A 21553-nucleotide genomic window follows, 5' to 3' on the forward strand; every position below is an offset into this window, starting at 1 on the left:
ACTTACACTGCAGTCGTTTTATCCGTAGCATCCGAACGCCAGAATTTTTTTTCAGACGACGAAACTATTTGGCAATCGAAAGATGCATTAAGCGGACTGGCCGTTCAGCACCTCGTTCAAGTCCCTGTAAGTATTTGTTGCGTTTATCCGCTATAATTGATCGACTCCCCAAATCTAAAACAATGTAAGAGAAAGTAGAGGGTCTAGGCCGAAACGTCAGCTTTCCTGCTCCTCGGCCTGCTGTGTTCATCCAGCTCTACACCTTGTTATCTTGTATACAGAAAGTAGATTTTGTTTTAGAATTCGAGTGTTCAGACATGGGGGAAGATGGAATTGAACACGGACCTTTTGGCCCAGCGCTGGGGACACTACTGCGCCACAAAATCCTTTGAAGAAAAAAAATACTTTTAAAAATGGGAAACTTCTTCATCGTTTCTAATAAGGCTTGAGAATTATTCTTGACTAGAAACCCAAACGATTCAACTTTTAACGACTAAGTATCTTAGTTTTAATCTAGATTAAATTGTTAAATTATGAAGTCTGATTAAATCGAAATGGATTGTACTCCATGGAGTTCAAAGGTTAACAGTGATCGAGGGGTTTAAAATGAAGTGTTTCCAAGTAGATACAGAAAGAAACTATTTCCTTTGATTGGAAAATGCAAAACAAAAGGGCACAGTCAGGAGTGAAACTGGGAAACACTTTCACACAAAGGACAGTAGAAATCTAGAATTATTTCCCTCAAAAGGCTGATGACACTAAACTGGATGGGAACACAAGTTGTGACGAGGGTTCAAGGAGTGTTAGCAGGTCGAGTGAATGGACTAGACCACGGCAGATGGAATATAATGCATCATGTGTAAAAGTGTGTACTTCGATAGAAAAACAGAAAAAAGAGCATGGTTGGAAAGATATTCTGCCCGCTGGACGTTTTTTTAGATCAGAGCCTAAATGTGGTTACCTTGAAAGAAAAAAGTCTGCGCTATTGATTTGTCTACATAAACACAAACTGACCCCTCAGTCTATTAGAGAGGGATTGCGGCATTCTAGGAGATATTAAACCAAGATACTGTCTGTTTAGTTAAGAATACGTAAAATACTGACTGACGTTATTTAAAGAGTAGGTAGGTAAATTGGGTTACATAGTTCCTTCCTCGTCTATCTCAAAGATCTGCTTAACACGAATTTTTGGGCGGGGCCGTAGCCATTTGACTCATTGCAATTTTACTGTGACAAATACCCAGGAGCAGGTGGTGGTTCCAGGAAGCAGTGATAATAAAATCAATTTTAAAGAAAAATTACCCATATGTAATATATGAGCATCATTAACAAAGTGTTGTGTTCAAAGTGTGATAACAAAAATCACCCTCGGGACATACGGGCAACATGGGGGCAAGTCTGAATCTTACAACACTAAAACTGGCCATTTGGCCCATCGTGCCAGTCAGGATGTATCTATCCAGACCAAGGGAATTTTCTACTTGTTACCCTTTTAGGTACTTCAGCTTTAACCCACTTTTGCCAATCTAATTCATCAACTACTTTTTTTGTTGTGATATTGGAAGCATCCCTTTTTTTTGTTAACTCTTTTGGCAGATTCTTGTATCTAAATTTATTTATTTGTATTGTTTTTAGGACTATTAGTTTCCATTTCCCCCTTCTTTTAGCAAAGTCTCTGTTTGGATTTCTTTTGCAAAAATATACTTTATTGTGATATTATCTATAATTACATTACAAAATAGTTCAACAGGTACTCCAGAAAATACAATAAAAATTGTCAGATTACTCATCCAAGCATTACACTTTTAGCTGCCTCCATCCAAATGCAAAATTGGAACATTTACTAAACATGACAAGCTACAAAGGGCTTAAGTTAACAGACTCTCAGGATATCATGGCAGAAAGAGCTTAGAGAATTGCCTTTCCACACTGTGGAAACTGTCCCAAGTTTTAGTGCGACCCTTCGCATGTCATCCTGGACTTCGGAATGTGTCAATCTGCAACACCCAGTTGAGGATAACTCTTTGCATAAGATGATCAAGAGAATTCGGGGAGACCAGATGCCAGCTTTCATCAAGTTGATGGTCCTTCGTACGTGGTTGATGTTTCTCTTGGTGTGTCTCAGGAACAGTCCCAGAATCAAACTCAACAAGAACCCATGCATCTCTTCCCAAATCTTTGCAAACGACACATTCCAGAAAGGGGTGTGCGATAGTCTTTTCACCATCATAGGTATTTCGAGGGCAGCAGATGGTGCAGGCATGCATAAAAGATCTGAAGGGTAGTGCCCTTCTTACCAACAGCTCTTGGAGCTCTTTCGAAAGTTCTGGTGATGAGGCATTCTAACAAATGACTTTGAAAGTCTGCTCAGGGAATCATCCAAAAGGATTGATCTTCCCTTATTCCTTCAGGACCTCAATGATATTTCATACTGACCACTGCTTGATGGAATTGTGGTAGAAAGCACTTTCCTGTTCAAAATTTTCCACAATGGACAGGCAATATGGTACGGTCCACCACCTGGTACCTGGGGTTAGGTAGAACCTCAATACACAGCGAAACTTGAAGTTTGACCATCAAGGATCAAAGTCATAACCCCATGTGACAACTTATACCAACAGCTCACCAATTTTACACACAAGCACTTAAACCCACCTTAATAGGTCTTACATTCTTCCATGTCTGCTGCCTGTTAACTTAGAAGTACTTTTTAATTCTAATGCAGTTTATCTCTCCCAGACCTTTTATTTCTCTGATAATTTTTTTCCTGATGATTCATTCCGGCACATCTACTGAATTTGCTTAAACCTTCCCACAGCTCTGGCTAATTTCCCCATTCAGACATTGGTCTCAGTCCTTTTGAGATATAACCAGACCATAATGTACAGTTGACTAAATAAGAGCTCTGGAGTCAAATGTATGCAACATTAAAAACAAAACAGGGAGTTAGACCTATTCAGCCTACAGGTTACAAATGAAAGAGATTAGGATAAAACCAGGTAAGACCTTGAGCTAAATAATCCAGGCCCTAGAATTTTTAGAAATGATAAGGAGAAAGTGGAAAGAGGGGTGTTAATACTGACAAAGACACAATTATAGCAGAAATAAAGGATTTCAGTAAAAATGATTAGACACTGAAAACATAATAACTTCAGCTCAGAATTCCACACATCGTTAAAGCATATAAATTAGTCAGCAATTTGTTGCCTGAAAGTGACAGCTCATTAGGAATTGTCACAAGTTGTCGTCTGATTTCAGCTTTTCTGCATCCTGAAAATGGCATTTCAACCTTAAATTAACCTCCCCATAATTTTCATTCCACCAAGTTCACCAGAAATTTACTTTCAGTAATTTAAAACACTTTGTGAAAACGTGTTCATTATTACTGACTTGCAAACAATTACTCTTGCCCAGAAAGCGAAAAATTTTAAAAAGCAAAGTCCCATGGCTTCAGGATTTATTTTGTTGAAGATTTGTTAAAGATTATTTTTTCCCGTCAGACCAATCTTTATTTTGCTTTGTTGAAAACCAGACTTAGAATATTCACTCTGTTTTGCTCTCCAAAGATGCTTTCAGACTTGCCAACTTTTTTTTCCCCCCACTTTTCTTTGTTCCATTTATTTTGTCTTTCAGAACCAGATTTGACATGGAAATTTCCCTTTCTAATTCGCACTTCTTCTTTGATTGAAAACAGTGTTAAGTTTTCCCTCCCAAAAATACATTGGTATAAAGGAATTTCTTCTCAGTACATTTAGATACAAAATAAATTTGTCACAGAAACTTAAGTTACTTCAAGTTATACGATATGACAAGCTTTATTTACTATCAACCACTACTGCCTGAAAATTAACCATCAAAACCGAGTAATTTTTAAACATTTTCTTTCTTTCTTATTTCTCTTCTCTACCTGATTTGACATCAAATTCACTCATCCTAGTTTACGCTTCCTCATTCTGACGTTGCATTGTTCATTTCACAATCCTTCAACCAGAGTGGTTAAGTATACATAACAAAAACAATGTGCTAGAGGGAACTTAGCAGGCCTGGCAGCATCTGTAGTGAGATAAACAAAAAGTTAATGTTTCAAGTCTAATGTGATTCTTCCCTCTTTAGAGATCTAGGTAGGAAATTAGTTACCAGGATCTCAAAATAGTAATCTCGATTACTCTTAGTACCATAAGCAAGTGAGTTCAGAAACAGGAGATTAAAGCTGATGCATGCATGACTGGAAAGATGCAACAGGGTGGAGGACTTTATATTTTAGGACAGTGAGTGGCTCAGAGAAAGATGCCACCTGTATAAACCAGATGATTTGCACTTGAACAGAACTGGGACTGAGTCCTTGAGGTGTGTTTTTGCTAGTGCTATTGGACTAATGTAGCAGGGATGAGAATCAAGAGATAATGTCAGAGATGGAATAGCAAGATGCACAAAACAGTGGGAGAGATAAATATTAAAATAAGGTACTGAAATTTTAATTGGGAGGATCAGAGTAAAGGAGAAAATAATAAAGTCTAAATCAGGGTGACTTTGATTAGTGAGTTACGGGCATATAGTGCCAGGTAGATATAAGGTGTTGTTGCAAAGAAAGAGAATGGGCTCAAAGCAAAGCAGGTGCAAGTGTTAAATAATCCTGGATACAGGCATTCAGGAAAGAAAAAGAATAAAAGGAGGGCGAGGGAATCAGTATTGATGAAGGGGAGCACTATCATGCTGAGGAAAATATGTCCCAGAGATTTGTACAAGGCAAAGGGCAAAAAAAGGGTTTGTATGGTCCGTCAGCCTCCATCTAGTGGAAAGAATGTAGAGGGACAGAGTTGCAAGGAAATGGTGGAGAAATGCAAAAATTATATGGTAGTTAAAGTTTCCCATTATAATTATCTGACATAATAGTAGTAGCAAAAATGGCAGTGAAAGTATTTTTTAAGAAAAGTTTCTGCAGCAGTATGTTTTCAATCCATCAACCTGGATATGAGATGGTCCATGTGGATCAAGTGTCAGTCAAAGAATATTTAGGGGACAAATTATCATTTTTATAGGGTGGTTATGGAAAAGAACAAAGAACAATCCAGAGTAAGAATATTTAACTGTGGGAAAGGCAACATCAATGGGGTAAGACAGTTCTCAGCCAAATATCGGAGTCATAGGGTGGCAGGAAAAGTGATATGAACAACATATGTCAGGTAGAAAATACAATTGAGAACCAAACTGAATATAGAAGGTTCAGTGGGGAGTGAAAAAGCAAACTGATAACCAATATAGAAGGGAATCCCAAAGTCTATCAACATATAAAAAGACAAAGGATAGTAAAGGAAAGAGTAGGGCTAGTTAGAGAATTACACATGGAGACAGAGGGAAGAGCTGAAGTATTAAATCAATACCCTACATCTGTCATTACCAAAATGATACTACCCTGACCATGGTAAGAAAGGAGGCAAGTCAGATAGAAGGAGGATTTAAAATTGTTCAGGAGGTGGAAGCGGATAGACTATTTATGCACAAAAGTTGATCGGGCACTAGAACAAGATATGAGCCATTCAAGGATGCTGAGGAAAATTAGAGTGGAAATGGGAGAAGTACTGGCCATAATTCTTCATTCTTCCTTAAACCTGGAAGTGGTGTCAAAGCTCTGGAGAATTGCAAACATCACGATCTTTTGATTGACAAGGCAAGCACAACAACTACATGCCAGTCAGTTTAACTTCAGAGGTGGATGACATTCTGGAAACAATAGTTCAGGATCACGTGGATAAATGTTGTTGATTTAAAGAAAAGCGAATATGGATTTCTTAAGGAAAAATTGTATTTAACTAACTGTGTGGAAATTTTTTGATCAGGTAATGGAAGGTTTTCAAGGGCAATGCAGTTGATGTGTGTGTAGATTTTCCAAACGTGTTTAATACAATGCCACAGATGCACATGGGAACAAAGTTATTGTTCGTGGAATAAAAGGAACAGTAGCAACACAGGACACAGAATTGGTTGACATGAAACAGAAAGTAATGGTTAATGGTTTTATTTTGGTCTGAAGGAAAGTTTGTAGCAGAGTTCCCCAGAGTCAGTTTTGGGATCCTTTTTTCCTCCTCAAAAACATCAACGACTTAGGTCTTTATGAAAAAGGCACAATTGCAAAGTTTGCAGATAATACAAAACTTGGAAGGATTGTGAAATGTGAAGTGGAAGGCAGTGTAGACTATCAAAAAGATATTGACAAGTGGTGGAAAACATATACCAGTAGCAAATGAAGTTCAATGAAGGCATTAAATTGGTATTAATAAAATGGGAATACAATGACATCAAGGCAGTTCTAAATAACCTCTATGTACATGTGCACAAGTCATTGAAGGTGGCATGACAGGTTGAGCAAATACTTGATAAAGCATGGATTATCACAGGCTCTATTCATAGAGGCATGCTGCACAACAGCAAAAAGATAATGCTAAACCTCTATAGGACTCTGGTTCAGCTGTAGCTGGGGTACGTGTCCAGTTTTGAAAATGAACTATGTGAAAGCATAGGAGAGGCTGCGGAAAAAAATTACAAGAATGGCTCCACAGATGAGGAACTTCAATTATGAAGATAGATTGGAGAATTTGAGGCTGTTTTCTTAGTTGTAGAGTTATACAGCACTTTAGTCCAACTTGTCTTTGCTAACCGGATATCCTAAATTAATCTAGTCCCATTTGCCAGCATTTGGCCCATATCCCTCTAAATGCTTCCTATCCATGTACCCAAACAGATGCCTTTTAAATGTTGTGGAGGTGCTGGTGTTGGACTGGAGTGGACAAAGTCAGAAGTCACACAACACCAGGTTATGGTCCAACAGTTTTATTTGGAATCACACAAGCTTTTGGAGCGCAGCCTATTTGTCAGGTGTAGTGAGAGAGCAGGGCACACAGACAGAGTTTATAAGCAGAGAGATTAAGGGCAGAAAGATTAAAAGATCACAACTGGTGAGAGTGGAGTGTCAGACGATCAGTCTCTGCAGGTGACCAACAGTGTTAGACGGTGTGCAAAATATTTATAAAGTCAATGTCAGTGCTGTGCTGTCATGACAGTCAGGCAGAGCTGTAAGAAAATACAAAAGGTGACATCTCAGATCAGACACTGAATTGTAGATGTGAGGCTTTGTTCAGAATCTGTCTCAGAGTTTTAACCTGGAATCAGGCTGATATTATTCCAAAAGCTAGAATTTTTAAGATGCCACACTGACTATGACTACAAATTGTATATTTTTTGAACAAAATAGAATGCATTGAAAATAAACAAACATCTTGGATGAAATGATTCACCCCCTAGATTTGTGTTCATGCGTGAGTGAGCATGTTTGTGTGCGCATGTGAGCGTGCCTGAGAGTGTAACAAGTAATTCAAAACTGTACAAACTAATTAAGGTAGAGAGATCATAATTTATCAAGGTGAAGCTGTCAAGATGTCATCTGACATACCACCCACAGAGATTGTATGATTTTTTTGATCTCCTCACCTATAACCTCTGTCTGTGTACCCTGTTCTCCCACTGCACCTGAAGGGGCTGTGCTCCGAAAGCTTGTCAGATCCCAAATGAACCTGTAGGACTGGTGTTGTGTGACTTCTACTTTTTAAATGTTGTAATTATACTAGCCTCCACCACTTCCTTTGGGAGCTCATTCCATACACGCATCACATTCTGCATGAAAAATTTGTCCTGTAAGTCTCTTTTATATCTTTCTCCTCTCACCTTAAACCCACACCCTCTAGTTTGGTCTCCCCTACCCTGGGAAAAAGACTTTGGCAATTCACCCTATCCACCACCCTCAACTTGAGAAACCTCTAAGGCATCCCTCAACCTTCAACAATCCAGGGAAAATAGCCCCAGTCTATTCAGTCCCTCGCTCTCGTTCAAACCATCCAACCCCAGCAACATCCTTGTAAATCTTTTCTGCACCCTTTCAAGTTTAACAACATTTTTCCTATAACAGGGAGACCAGAAATGAATGCAGTATTCCACAAGTGGCCTAACCAATGCCCTATACAGCTGCAACATGACATCCCAACTTCATTACTCAATGCACTGATCAATAACAGCAAGTGTACCAAATGCCTTCTTCACTACCCTGTCTACCCGTGACTCCATCTTGAAGAAACTATGCATCTGCATCTCAAGGTCTCTTTGTTTGACAGCATTTCCCAGGACTCTATCATTAAGTGTATAAGTTCTGCCCTAATTTGCCTTACCAAAATGCAACATCTCACATTTATCTAAATTAAACTCCACCTGCCACTCCTCAGTCTCTGGCCCATTTGATCAAGGTCCCGTTGTACTGAGATAACATTCTTCACTGTCCACTACACCACCAAATTTGAAGTCATCTGCAAACTTACTAATCATCCTCCTTTATTCACATCCAAATCATTTATATAAAAGTGATGAAAAGCAGTGGACCCAGCACAAATCCTTGTGGCACACCGCTGGTCACAGGCCTCCAGTCTGTAAAAGCAGGACTCCAGCACCTTCCGTCTCCCAGCTTCGAGCCAGTTCTCTATTCAAACGGCTAGCTCCCTCTGTATTCTACGTGACCTAACCTTGCTAACCAGTCCACCGTGCGGAACCCTGTTGAATGCCTTACTGAAGGTCATATGGATCACATCCACCTCGCTGCCTTCATCAATCCTCTTCATTATTTCTTCAGAAAATCTTAATTAAGTTTGTGAGACAATTTCCCACGCACAAAGGCATGTTGACCATCCCTAATCAGTCCTTGCCTTTCCAAATACATGTAAATCCTGTCCCTCAGGATCCCTACCAACAACTTACCCACGACTGATGTCAGACTCACTGGTCTACAGTTCCCTGGCTTTTCCTTACCATCTTTTTTAAACAGTGGCACCACTTTAGCCACCCTTCAGTCTTCCAGCACCTCACACGTGGCTATCAATAATATCTCAGCAAGGGGCCCAGCAATAACTTCCCTAGCTTCCCACAAAGTTCTAGGATATACCTGATCAAGTCCTGAGGATTTATCCAGCTTTTTGCATTTTAATACATCCAGCACCTCCTCCTCCGTAATATGACACTTTAAGATATCATGATTTGTTTCTCCACGTTCTCTAGTTTCCATATCCTCTTCCACAGTAAATACTGAATGGGTATTTCGCATCAGTATTTTATCCACCTCCCACGGTTCCACACAGGAATTTGATGATGGGGCCCTAATCTCTGTCTAATTACTCTTTTGCCCTTAATGTATTTACAAAGAACAAAGCAGCACAGGAACAGGTCCTTTGGCCCTCCAAGCCTGCACTGACACATTTTGCCCTTCCATACTGAAACTGGCTTCACTTACAGGATCGTATCCCTCTATTCCCTTCCTATTCATGTATTTGTCCAGGTGCTTCGAGTGCTGCTATTGTGTCTGCTTCCACCACCTCATCTGGCAGCATGTTCCAAGAATTTACCACCCTTTGCCTCGCACATCTCAAATTCCCCCATCCCGTGCCTTCAACCTGTATCCCATAGTAATTGACCGCTCCACCCTGGGAAAAAGCCTCATACTTTCCACTCTATCCATGCCATTCACAATCTTTTAAACTTCTTTCAGGTCACCCCTTGACCTCCTACGTTCCAGTGAAAACAAACCCAGTCTAGCCAATCTTTCTTCTTAGTTAAAATCCCCTTTACCAGGCAACATCCTGGTAAACCTTTTCTGTACTCTCTCCAAAGCATCCACATCCTTCTGGTAGTTTGGCGACCAGAACTGTATGCAATATCCCAACTAAAGCTCTATGAAGCTGCAGCACAACTTGTCTATCCCTGTACTCCATCCCCCTTTCGATGAAGGCAAGCATGCCATAGGCCTTTTCTCACTACATTATCTATTTGTACTGCCACCTTCAGTGATCTATGGACCTGCACACCCAGATCTCTCTGCATATCAATAATCCTAAAGGTTCTGCCAATCACTGTATAATTTCTACTTGTACTTGACTTTCCAAAATGCATCACCTCACATTTGTCCAGATTAAACACCATCTGCCATTTTTCTGCCTATGCCTACAACTGATCATTATCCTGTAGTGTCCTCTGACAATCCTCCTCACTATCTGCAATTCCAATCTTTGGAACATCTGCAAACTTACTAATTAGACTATGCAGTTCCTACTATCTCTAATTAGACGATATATGTTTTCCTCCAAATCATTTATGTAGACCACAAACAGTAGTTCCTGCACTGATCCCTAGTCACTAGTTCCAATCCTCCATTCCAAAAATCATTTCTTCTACCGCCACCCTCTGTCTCCTATGACTAAACCAGTTCTGTATCCAAATCCATCTTGCCAGCTCACCCCTGATACAACATGACTTCACCTTTTGCACCAGTCTGCCATGACGGACCTTGTCAAAGGTTTTACTGAAGTCCATGTCAACAACATTAACCACTTTTCCGCAATCATCTTCATCACCCCCTCAAAAAACTCGACCAAGTTAGTGACGCATGACCTCCTCCGTACAAAGCCATGCTGCCTATCACTAATAACTCCATTTGCTTCTAAATGCATAGAGATCTTGTCCCTGAGAATCTTTTCCAATAATTTCCGTACCACTGACATGAGGCCTGTAATTTCCTGGATTATCCCGGCTGCCCTTCTTAAACAATGCGACATTAGCTATTCTCCAGTCCTCTGGGACATCAACTGTAGCATCTCTTTGGATTCTCTTTAACCCAAATTTGCAAAGCTAGCTCATGTCCCCTTTCTGCGCTCCTAATTTCTCTTGAGAATACTCCTACTGCACTTGTACTCTGAGGGATTCACATGATCCCAGCTGTCTATACCTGCCATATTCCTCCTCCTTTTTCTTGACCAGAGCCTCAATTTCTTCAGTCATCCAGCATTCACTACAGCCACCAGTCTTGCCTTTCATACTAATAGGAACATACTGCCTTTGGACTCATCTCATTTTTGAAGGCCTCGCACTTTCCAACTGTCCATTAACCTGCAAATTGCCTCTCCCAGTCAGCTTTTGAAGGTTCTTGACTAATACCATTAAAATTGGCTTTACTCCAGTTTGAAACTTTGATTTTTAGATCAGGTCTATCCTTTTCCATAACTATTTTAAATTTAATTGAATTATGATCACTAGCACCAAAGTGCTCTCCCACTGATACCTCAGTCAGTTTCCCAAGAAAAAGTCAAGTTTTGCTGCAAATCTAATAAGTACATCCAGAGTCATACAGCACGGAAACAGACCTTTCAGTCCAACCAGTCCATGTGCCGACCATAATCCCAAACTAAACTAGTCCCAACTGCCTGCTCCTGGACCATGTTCCTCCAAACCCTTCCTATTCATGTATCTATGCAAGTGTCTTTTAAACATTGTAATTGTACCATATACCACCACTTCCTCAGGAAGTTCATTCCACACACTAACCACCCTCTGTGTAAAAAAAATTTGCCTCATGTCTTTCTTAAATCTCTCTCCTCTCACCTTAAAAAATGTGTCCCCTAGTCTTGAATTCCCCTATCCTAGGGAAAAGACATCTACCGTTAACTCTATCTTATACTTGTCATTATCGTATAAACTTCTTTCAAGTTACCTCTCAACATCCTGCGCTCCACAGAAAAAAGTCCCAGCTTATCCAGCCTTTCTTTATAACTCAGACCTTCCATATCTGGCAACATCCTGGTAAATCTCTTCAGAATCCCCTCCAGCTTGATAGCATCCTTCCTATAACTGGGCAACTAGAACTGGACACAGTATCCCAGAAGAGGCCTCACCAATGTTCTGTACAACCTCAACATGGCTACCCAGCTTCTATACTCAAAAGGACTGAGCGATGAAGGCAAGTGTACCAAATGTCTTTATAACCACCCTGTCTATGTGTGACTAGGTCCCTCTGTTCTACAACACTACCCAAAGCCCTACCATTAATTGTATACACCCTACTCTTGTTTGTTGTACCAAAATGCAATACCTCGCATTTATCCAGATTGAACTCCATCAGCCATTTTTCAGCTCATCGACCCATTTGATCAAGATCCCTTTGTAATCTTAGAGAACCTTCTTTATGTCGACTATGCCATCAGTTTTGGTGTCATCCGCAAACTTACTAACCATGCCTTCTATATTCTCATCCAAATCATTTATATAAATGACAAAAGAAAACCCAGAACCGATCCCTGTAGAACATCACTTAACAGGCCGCCAGTCCAAAAAGCAACCCTCCAATACTCACCGTCTCCTGCTGTTAAGCCAATAACGTATCCAATTGGCAAGCTCACTGGGAATACCACATGACCTAACTTTACTAATTAGTCTACCATGCAGGCACACCGAATAAGAATAATTTCTTCTACGCACTTAAATTTCTCCCTTAACATCCATGCCCTTAACACCGTGGCAGTCCCCAACTATGTTTGGAGAGTTAAAATCCCCTACCATAACATCCCAATTTACTTACAGATATCTGAGATCTTCTTAGAAATTTGCTTCTCAATGTCCCACTGACTATGGGGGGGGGGGGGGGGGGGGGGGTTGCTATAGTAAAATCCCAATGAGGTGGTCATCCCTTTCTTATTTCTCAGTTCCACCCAAATAACTTCACTAGATATTCTTCCAGGAATATCCTAAGTACAGCCATAATTTTATCTCTAACCATATACACCATCCCCTTCCTCTCTTGCCCCATCCACCCCACACACCCCAGCCCTTTCTATCCCTTCTATAGTATCCATACCATGGAACATTAAGCTGCCAGTCCTGCCCTTCCCTGAGCCACGTTCATGTAATTTTTTGGCGATTGCACATACCATCGTGCACGTAATCCAGTCTTACTGCCCGGGAATCCCAATAAAAAATGGCAGATGTCATCTTAGGGCCCTCTTTTGGCGAAAACCTCAGAGTCCCCACAGTATGAAAACAGGCCATTCGGCCCATCGAGTAAACACCGGCCTCCGGAAGAGTATCCCACCCAGACCTAGACCCCTACCCAACCCCTGTAACCTAGTTACAATTCCCACAGTTAAGTCACCTATGCTGGACACTGTGGGCAATTTAGCATAGCTACTCCACCTAGCCTGCAAATTTTTGGACTTGGGTGGGGGAGGTAACGCATGCAGACACGACGAGAACATGCAAACTCCACAGACAGTCACCCGAGGCTGGATTCCTTAACGCTGTGAAGAAACAGTGCCAACCACTGAGCCACCGTGCTTAGTAACAAACACTTGCCCTTTATCTTAAAACTATACCGTCCTGTTTTTTGGGGCCCTCTAACACGGGCAACGTTCTATCTATCCTATCTGTACTCCTCATAACTTTGAACATTTGTAATGTGGTCACTGTCGTAAAGTTGGAAATAACAAAGGAAAACAAAACCGTAACTACAGAAAAATCTGTCAAATTATATGAATATAAATAATCTGTATTCCGTATTACAGACCATAAACACCCTGGAATATCTGACCGGCTGAGGTCATCTCAGCCTTCTGCTGTTTACAGACCTGAGAAATCTGGCTCATTTTAGCATCGTAATTCCCAAAAAAAAATACAAAATCACTCTATTGACGCGGTTATTGCCGGTTCTATGCTGTGCGATATACTCACTGCTCCACACAACAGCAGAAGGAACTGCAGCTCACCATCAGGTTGCTACAGCAAACATCGTAGCTCTGCCCCACGGGAAATATCAGGTGACCAAACTCAGTAATCGCACGAGAGGAAACTATAACCCCCATGATGCCAGGAAATTGCGCATGCGCCTTACGCAGCACGGGGCATTTTACAGTACTCATGCGCATTGTTCATACAGCGGGGCGAGGCGTTCATTGATACGCATGCGTGCACGGGCCATGAAGGTTTGACCGTGGGATTTCCTTAGTTGCATTGATGCGAGTCGTAAAACTGTCCTACTTCACAATCAATGTTTTCCGACATTGTAGATTTTATTCATTGACTTATTTATATTTTTCGACTCATTGAACGTATGGCCGGGAAAGTAAAATGGGTGACAGACATCGAAAAATCGGTGCTTGTGAATAATTTTGAGAAGAGGGGCTGGTGTCAGACTTCTACTGATGAAGACTGGAACTTCTACTGGTGAGTAAACACGGGTACTGCTTGCTGATTTTAGTTAAGTTGTCATTTATTTATTATTTTACCCAAGGGCTTATGAAGGAACCGTACTGTTAACCCAATGAGCGTGATGTAGGAGGTGCCTTTCACTGGACCCTTCAGTTGTTTCTGGTTGTTAACGTGGACACTAAATTAAATTATCTCCACTTTCACACACCCTCTATAACACCATGTCAGGTTTTCACTCCCCGGTCTTTATCATTCTCGTCCTGTGCACTACTTGTACCTCTCCTGATCGTTGCCTGTGGCTGTTGGCTTTGTTGACATTTCCCAGTTTTCTTTTTACTCCTTACAGGCTACGTTTCACAAGCATCTCTAGTAATAGACTTCTGTTGCATTCACACAAGATTAGCCCTGGCATAAAATCATTTTGGCTTTGTGCTAATGCAAAACCTATAGTGTAAATCAGATTTTAGGGTCTGGATGACTTTGAAACAATGCAGATAGCACAGAGGATAATTCATTTCATGGAACAAAATTCTAAATTCTACTGTACATCCAGATTATTGGCACACTGCCAAACTGATTTTTAAATGCAAAAATGTCAAAATAAAAAGGTTCCAAAAAGGAGTTATATTTGAAAGACCTTTTCTCCCAGAGAGTCTTCCTCTGGTCTCAGATCCGCAACTGGCCTACAAAATAAATATAAAGGCTGGCTTATTTTCCAGAGTTCCACCCATCTTGATAAACTCTTCCTATTTACACACCTTTCCAACAAAGAGTTTATGGAGTTAGCAAGAACTGTAGATGCTGGAGTCAGAGACAACAGAGACAAACATAAATGATTTTATGACATTGAGCTGGAAGAACACAGCAAGCCAGGCAGTATCAGGAGCAGGAAAACTGATGTTTCAGATGGGAACCCTTCTTTAGAAATGGGGAGGGAGGGAAGAAGGGCACTGGGAAATAAATAGAGACAGGAGGGGTGGGACTGGAGAAGGTAGGTGGGATGGTGATAGGTGAATGCAAGTAGGGAGTGGTGGGGATTCGTCAGTGGGATGGGTGGGGTGGATAGGTGGGAGAGAAGATGGACAGGTTGTGTCAGGTCAAGGAGGTGGGGATGAGAGGGATGGTTGGACATGGAATAAGGCTGGGGGTGAGGAGATTTTAAAACTGGTGAAATCTACAGAAGTAGACTCAGGGATTATTTCATAGAGCATCTGTGCTCTGTACGTGACAAATGACAACACCTTCCGGTTGCCAACCATTTTAACTCCCCCTCCCACTCCCTGGGTAACATGTCCATCTTGGGCCTCCTCCAGTGTCACAATGACACCACCTGTGAACTGGAGGAGCAACTCCTCATGTTTAGCCTCAGGGGCCTACAGCCCGATGGCCCTAACAGAGAATTCATCAGTTTTAAAATCTCCCCACCCCTGGCCTCAACCCATGTCCAACTCTCCCTCTCATTCCCACCTCCTTGACCTGACACAACCTGTCCATCTTCTCCCCACCTATCCGCCCTACCCTTCCCACTCCCTGCATCCAAGCTTTTGCCACCCCACCTACCTTTCCCCAGCCCCACCAATCCTCTCTCCTGCCTCCTTGACCTGACACAACCTGTCCATCTTCTCTCCCACCTATCCACCCCACCCATCCCACTGATCAATCTCCACCACTCCCTACCTGCATTCACCTATCGCCATCCCACCTACCTTACCCAGCCCCACTCTTCCTCTCTCTATTTATTTCCCAGCTCCCTTCATGCCTCCCCATTTCTGAAGAAGGGTCCCGACCCGAAATGTCAACTTTCCTGCTCCTCCGATGTGCCTGGCCTGCTATGTTCCTCCAGATTTGTTGTCAAAAAGTTTATGGAGATCTTTTTTGACTAAGAATGATACTTAATGTTTAGCTGCCTCTCCTGCTCTCTTTCTTTTTCTTACCCGCCAAATCAAATCTTCGCCCAAGCTCCACCTTCACTGGCCTTTAACATCTCTCCTTACACTTGCATACTTGTTCTCTCTTTCTCTCTTTCTCTCTTTCTCTCTTTCTCTCTTTCTCTCTTTCTCTCTTTCTCTCTTTCTCTCTTTTCTCACCTTCACCTTTCAGGATTCATGATATCCACCTGCTTTCATTCTCATCAAACTGCTAACCACCAAATTTTTCTTCCTGCCTCCCACACTAAAGTATTTCTGATTCATCTCACAATGAAAAACTTTTGCCCTATCTCTAAATGCCCTCCTCAAAGTCCTTTTAATGTCGTGTTGCCCACAATTTCTTTTTCCATGACTCTGTTTGAATCTTTCTAATTAAATTTCCATCTCTACCACAACACCCAAACATTGTAATAAAACTCATGCGTGTATCCTGACTTGCAACAAGTCCTGTTTGCTCATCGACCAATAAATTATGTAGGCTGTTTCTCAATTTTAAAAATAATTATCCTCATTATCAATCTTCTGCAAACTTGTCCCTTCTATCTTTGCAACCTCTTTCAACCCTATGAGCCTAAAATCTGTGACCTCGTCTCTTATAAATGTCCAGTTTTAATAGTTTTATGATTGGTGAGTATGTCTTCAGTTGTCTTGGTCTAAAATTCTGAAATTTCCACTTTAAATCACTCCTTTAAGTCAATCCAAAAACAAAACTCTTTTGGCTATCTGTCCTAATATCTCCTATGTGGCTCAGGACTAAATTGTTTTATAACATTCCTGTTTAATACACTGGAAGTTTTAGCATGTTAAAGGTGTTATAGCTGTTGTTACAAGGAGGGGAGAGGATTTAATACTAACTAATTAGAATTGGTTGAAGAGAAAGAGCACCTACTTTGAATTCTTGGACAAAATGACCTTTTGTAAAACAAAACACAAATAATAGTTGCAGAGGAATTTATCACTGCTTTTAGAATAATTGCAACTGTTAATTTGCTTTATTAAAATTGGATGGGTATAAAAAACAACTTATTCAATAAATTCCTGTTTTATAATTGGGACACTGCCTTTTCCACAGAGAAGGATTTTTCAGCACCACGTTTAGTTGAGGGCGTTATGTGGCATGTAAAGATCCAAGAAAGAGGAACCAGAAAGGATAGTGAATTATACACGTAGAAAATAGTATCGATAAGAGGAGGGCTTATGTTTTTGAAAAGTGAATGCAAATACTTCAATGTTCTAAAGGTTGTCTACTATTGCACGTTTGTTCTCTTAGGATGAGTGTACAGACAATTCGAAATGTTTTCAGCATTGAAAATGGCTACCGTCTGAATGATGATCAAATTGTGAACCATTTCCCAAACCATTATGAGTTGACAAGGAAGGACCTTATGGTAAAGAATATCAAGCGCTATCGCCGAGAGCTGGAAAGGGAAGCAAGCCCACTTGTGGAGAAGGATGAAAATGGGAAATATGTTCATCTAGGTAAATGCAGAAACCTTAAATACAATAACAGAAATTTGATCTAACCATTGGAGAACATCTTCACTGATGTTGTGAATGAGGCCATTATCCAATTTATTTTGATAACATCTGTTATTTGATTATTACTTTAATGTAAATATAACTACTGTAGAGTTCCTACAGGTTTTTGGTAAAGCACTACTGTTGTTCACGTTCAAATTTTAGGCCAGCATAGGTTGTTGTACTTTAGTTCATGAAGTCATAAAAAACTATCTGAAGTTTTATTCATTGTTAAATGCATGACTCCAGTCTTGTATTAAAAATGCTGAATCAAAATTGACTATTTTGATCACTTGATTGATACTGTGATAAGGTACGCTTATCCATTGATCACAGAACTGATGAGGGTAAAATGGTGCCCTTTAAATCCATCTCTTTGGCTATGTGTCCTAATATCTCCTCATGTGCTCCAGTCATATTCTGTGGAGCTGTATTCATAAAGTTCCATTTTCAGCATGGTGTTTTTATTGAAGTAGCTTTAGCGTTATCACTTGTCCAGTTTTTAACAGGTCTGTCCTTACTGCAAATATCCCAATGTTTTCTTAAAAAGTAGCAAAGTTTTCTGAGTTTTCAACTTCATTATGTCAATTACATTAAATTATGAGCCAGTGTTACCAAGTGTTGGCTGTTTCAGAAACAAAGTGACAGGTAAACATCAGGTAGTGCTTTTAACAACATATAAATAATTTCTTGGTTGTACAGAATGTAAACCTTGCTTAAAAACAGATGAAATCAAAACTTTTCACCTTGCACTCAACAGGACTGGCAAGCAAGAAACCAAGCTTAGACAGTGAACATCAATTTATTCAGCATTGGAAAGGAATGCTGAAGGGAACTGTTAATTGTCATTCTTAGTTGGCTGAAAAATTCAGACTGGGCATTTAGACTATGATTGCATAGGGTGTTGCCATGGGGATTGCAGCAGGGATTTGTGACCCTTTTCTCAATAAAAAAGATGTTATGTATGGACAAGGTACTATGTGTTGATTTTAGCTTCTAGCCCAATTAATTATCTTAGATTGGTTCCACTGTAATTTTAGTGCAATCAGGGTTATAGGCAAATGCTGTCCAATAGCAGAACCACGTCTAACATTGGACATGGTATTATGAAGTTTGTAAGCATGGGTTGGTTGAACATAATTGGCATGTTGCTCCACTATTGTTTGATGTGGATTGCCAATCATTGGGATATATGATATATTGTTATATTATTTCAAATGATTTAGGAACTGTATTGTCATGAATATTGCTCACTGCTTTACTTTAGTAGTAGTGGCAGCAGTTTCTCCAAACAATGGAAAACAGTTCTAGGTGCAAAGCATTGCAAGACTAACCACGTGCATTTAGTTTAATACTTACTCAAAAACATGCAAATCCTTTCAATGAAGCACTGCAAAAATAATTCAAGCTTATGACAAAATTACTTCAGTAACTGATAACTGTTATAAGTCAACACATTGAACACATTTTTCAATTGCCCATGGAGTTCCTAGTATCAGCATATTTGGTTATAAATTCACAATAAAGTTGAAAAAGTGTGGACTGCCATGTGCTTTCGATTTTTCTTTTGGTTAACACAGAAGCTGATAAAATGCTAATGGGAAACCTTTGCTTCACGTACTAGACACCTTAGACACATTTTCAGGTGTTGTGATTATACATCTCAACTGATTATAAAATTGCATGGTTCTGATTTGATTGAACTCACTTGAATATGATATGCTGCAGGTTCACAATGTATTATTATTATTTGGGAACTTGGGTGCTAAAGTGAGGACATTTGGATTTAGTTTTCAGTTCTGTGAAGGTCTGACTTACTTTTAGTAAGGTCATTTTCAGCAGTGAACGAAAATAAATGTTTCCAGGATATTATGATTTTAGCTATATGACTAGGAAGCTTCCTGGAGAGGTAATTGCTAAAGTTTTTGCAGACTTGAGTTTTACAACTGAGCGAAGAAGGGCCCAGAAACAGGTTCATTCAGAGATGAGGTCTGTAACAGCAGGGGTGCTATTCGTAGCAGTCTCCAAAACAGTCAGAGCAGGGGTGCAGAGAAGGCGTGAGTTATAGAGTCATACAGCATAGAAACAGACCCTTCAGTGCAACTCGTTTGTGCTGACCAGACATCCCAATCTGGTCTTGTCCCATTTGCCAGTGTTTTGGCCCATATCCGTCTGAACCTTTCCTATTCATACCCATCCAGATGCCTTTTAAATGTTGTAATTGTACCTGCCTCCACCACTTCCACTGGCAGCTTTTTCTATACACGCATCATCCTCTGCATGAAAAAGTTGCCCCTTAGGTCCTTTTTAAATCTTTCCCCCTCACCTTAAACTCCTGCTGTCTAGTTTTGGACTCCTTCACCTTGGGAAGAAGACTTTGGTTATTCACCCTATCCATCCCCACATGATTTTATAAACCTTTTATAAGGTTACCCCTCTGCCTCTGAAGCTCCAAGTAAAAAAGCCCCAGCCTTCAGCCTCTCCCAGTAATGCAAACCATCCAGTCCCAGCAACATTCATATAAATCTTTTCTGCACCCTCTCAAGTTTATTTATTCAGAAGAAAACTCTAGAAGCAGAGGTACCAGGGAGGAAGGCGTCCAACAAGGCTATTGAAGGGATGCGTTTAAGGAATTCATATTCAGTGTAATTGTCAGCTGAGTTGGTAGCTTGTTTAAAGGTCTAGATATATTATTTGAAGAAAACAGTATTGAGTGAATGCACAGAATTTGCCGAAAAGAAAACTAATTACAGCCTTGCTTGCTGAATAAGGTGTTTTAGCCTGGAGATAAGGGTGACCCTTCTTCACTGAGGTTGATTGTAATGTCATTATTGGGATAAAAAGGTTAAATCTTTATTTCTGTTATTTGTAAGATGGTATTTCTTGTATAATGTAATGTAAGTTTGTACTTTTGTGTAAGATACTTCTGTTGTTATTTGCTTAAATATGTTGGCAGCCTCTTGTGAATAAGTTCAATGACTGACTTTTATAGTAAACAAAAAAAATGTCTATCACAATAGATCCCACTCCGTGACCTAATTTGTCTAGTATTTCCATCAGCTTGAAACATGAGTAATTTTACCAGGAGTCCTGTATTTGGCATACATTAGAAGTTGTAACTTTACAGATGTTGAAACTTCCACAATAACTCCCTGATGTTGTATTGAGTCATGCAGGATGTTCCTGTAGTTAGACTATTCTGTCGTTAGCTGATGGAACCTAGAGATGCTGTTGAAAAATTGTCCCAAGTTGTCATTTCAGATTGCCAAACTGAAAAGTGCAGGTTGGATTGGATCAACTTTTGGTGGAAGTAGGTAAAAAATAGCTGATGAGAAGAGATCAGGATTGTTTTCTGACTGCTAGGAAATATCAGCCAGGGATCATCTTGGAAATAATGGGGTACATTGGAAACACCTTGTACTTCATTTTGGGTTTTGTTCCAGGAAATAATGCTGTATTGATCAAGAACACTGGGCTAAAAAGCTGAACTGGCAAAATAAGTTATTTTATAGGACTTGTGGGAACATAGAAACAGGAGTAGGCCATTTAGCCCATCAAGTTTTCTCCATCATTTAAATAGATCATGGCTGATCGTACGTTACAATGCCTTTTACCCAAACTATCCTCTTAACTCTTTACGCTGTTGACATCAAATATTTATCAAGCTCTACTTTAGAAGTTCTTAATGACTGAGCGTTTTTAAAATTCATTTGTGGGATGTGAGCATCGCTGGCCCGTCCCTAGTTGCCCTTGAGGAGGTGGTGCTTGTGAGCTGCCTTCTAGAACTGCTGCAGTCAACCTGCTGTGAGTTGACCCACAATGTCCTTCGAGAGAATTCCAAGATTTTTGACCCAGCGACAGTAAAGGAGTGGCTATATATTTCTAAGTCAGGATGGTATGTGGCTTGGAGGGGAAGTTGAAGGTGATGCTGTTCCCATGTATTTGTTGCCCTTGTCCTCCCCATTAACTATGTAAGAATCAATTTCTCTTTGAAGAACATCCTTCTTAGCTGTACCTATATCCATAACAACTGATACACCCTCCAA

At 40.3% G+C, this 21553-nt stretch overlaps 2 protein-coding genes and 1 long non-coding RNA gene across 6 annotated transcripts in view; 2 read left to right on the forward strand and 1 right to left on the reverse strand.

Moving 5' to 3' along the window:
* LOC109911651 (bcl-2 homologous antagonist/killer) overlaps window positions 1-13738 on the reverse strand; it is a 57749-nt gene extending 44011 nt beyond the window's left edge. The window contains exon 1 of one of the 4 annotated variants that reach the window (XM_048612284.1): window positions 13620-13738. In XM_048612284.1, the coding sequence (XP_048468241.1) occupies window positions 13620-13715 (96 nt within the window). In that variant the 5' untranslated portion in view covers window positions 13716-13738. Of the gene's footprint in view, window positions 1-6; window positions 268-13481 lie in introns of those variants that run through there. The other 3 variants (XM_020511005.2, XM_048612285.1, XM_048612290.1) reach the window with 3 other exon arrangements.
* On the forward strand, window positions 17-11681 carry LOC125486108. Its single transcript, XR_007264793.1, has 3 exons — window positions 17-126; window positions 3634-3724; window positions 11640-11681. It is a non-coding gene; the product is annotated as an uncharacterized LOC125486108 (long non-coding RNA).
* Window positions 13727-21553, forward strand: part of LOC109911650 (polyglutamylase complex subunit TTLL1-like) — a 34630-nt gene continuing 26803 nt past the window's right edge. The window contains exons 1-2 of the mRNA XM_020511004.2: window positions 13727-14076; window positions 17260-17468. Coding sequence (XP_020366593.1) covers window positions 13964-14076; window positions 17260-17468 — 322 coding nt within the window. The 5' untranslated portion in view covers window positions 13727-13963. The remainder of the gene's footprint in view (window positions 14077-17259; window positions 17469-21553) is intronic.

Source organism: Rhincodon typus, chromosome 25 (assembly GCF_021869965.1).
Source record: "Rhincodon typus isolate 14 chromosome 25, sRhiTyp1.1, whole genome shotgun sequence".
NCBI classification, from domain to species: domain Eukaryota; kingdom Metazoa; phylum Chordata; class Chondrichthyes; order Orectolobiformes; family Rhincodontidae; genus Rhincodon; species Rhincodon typus.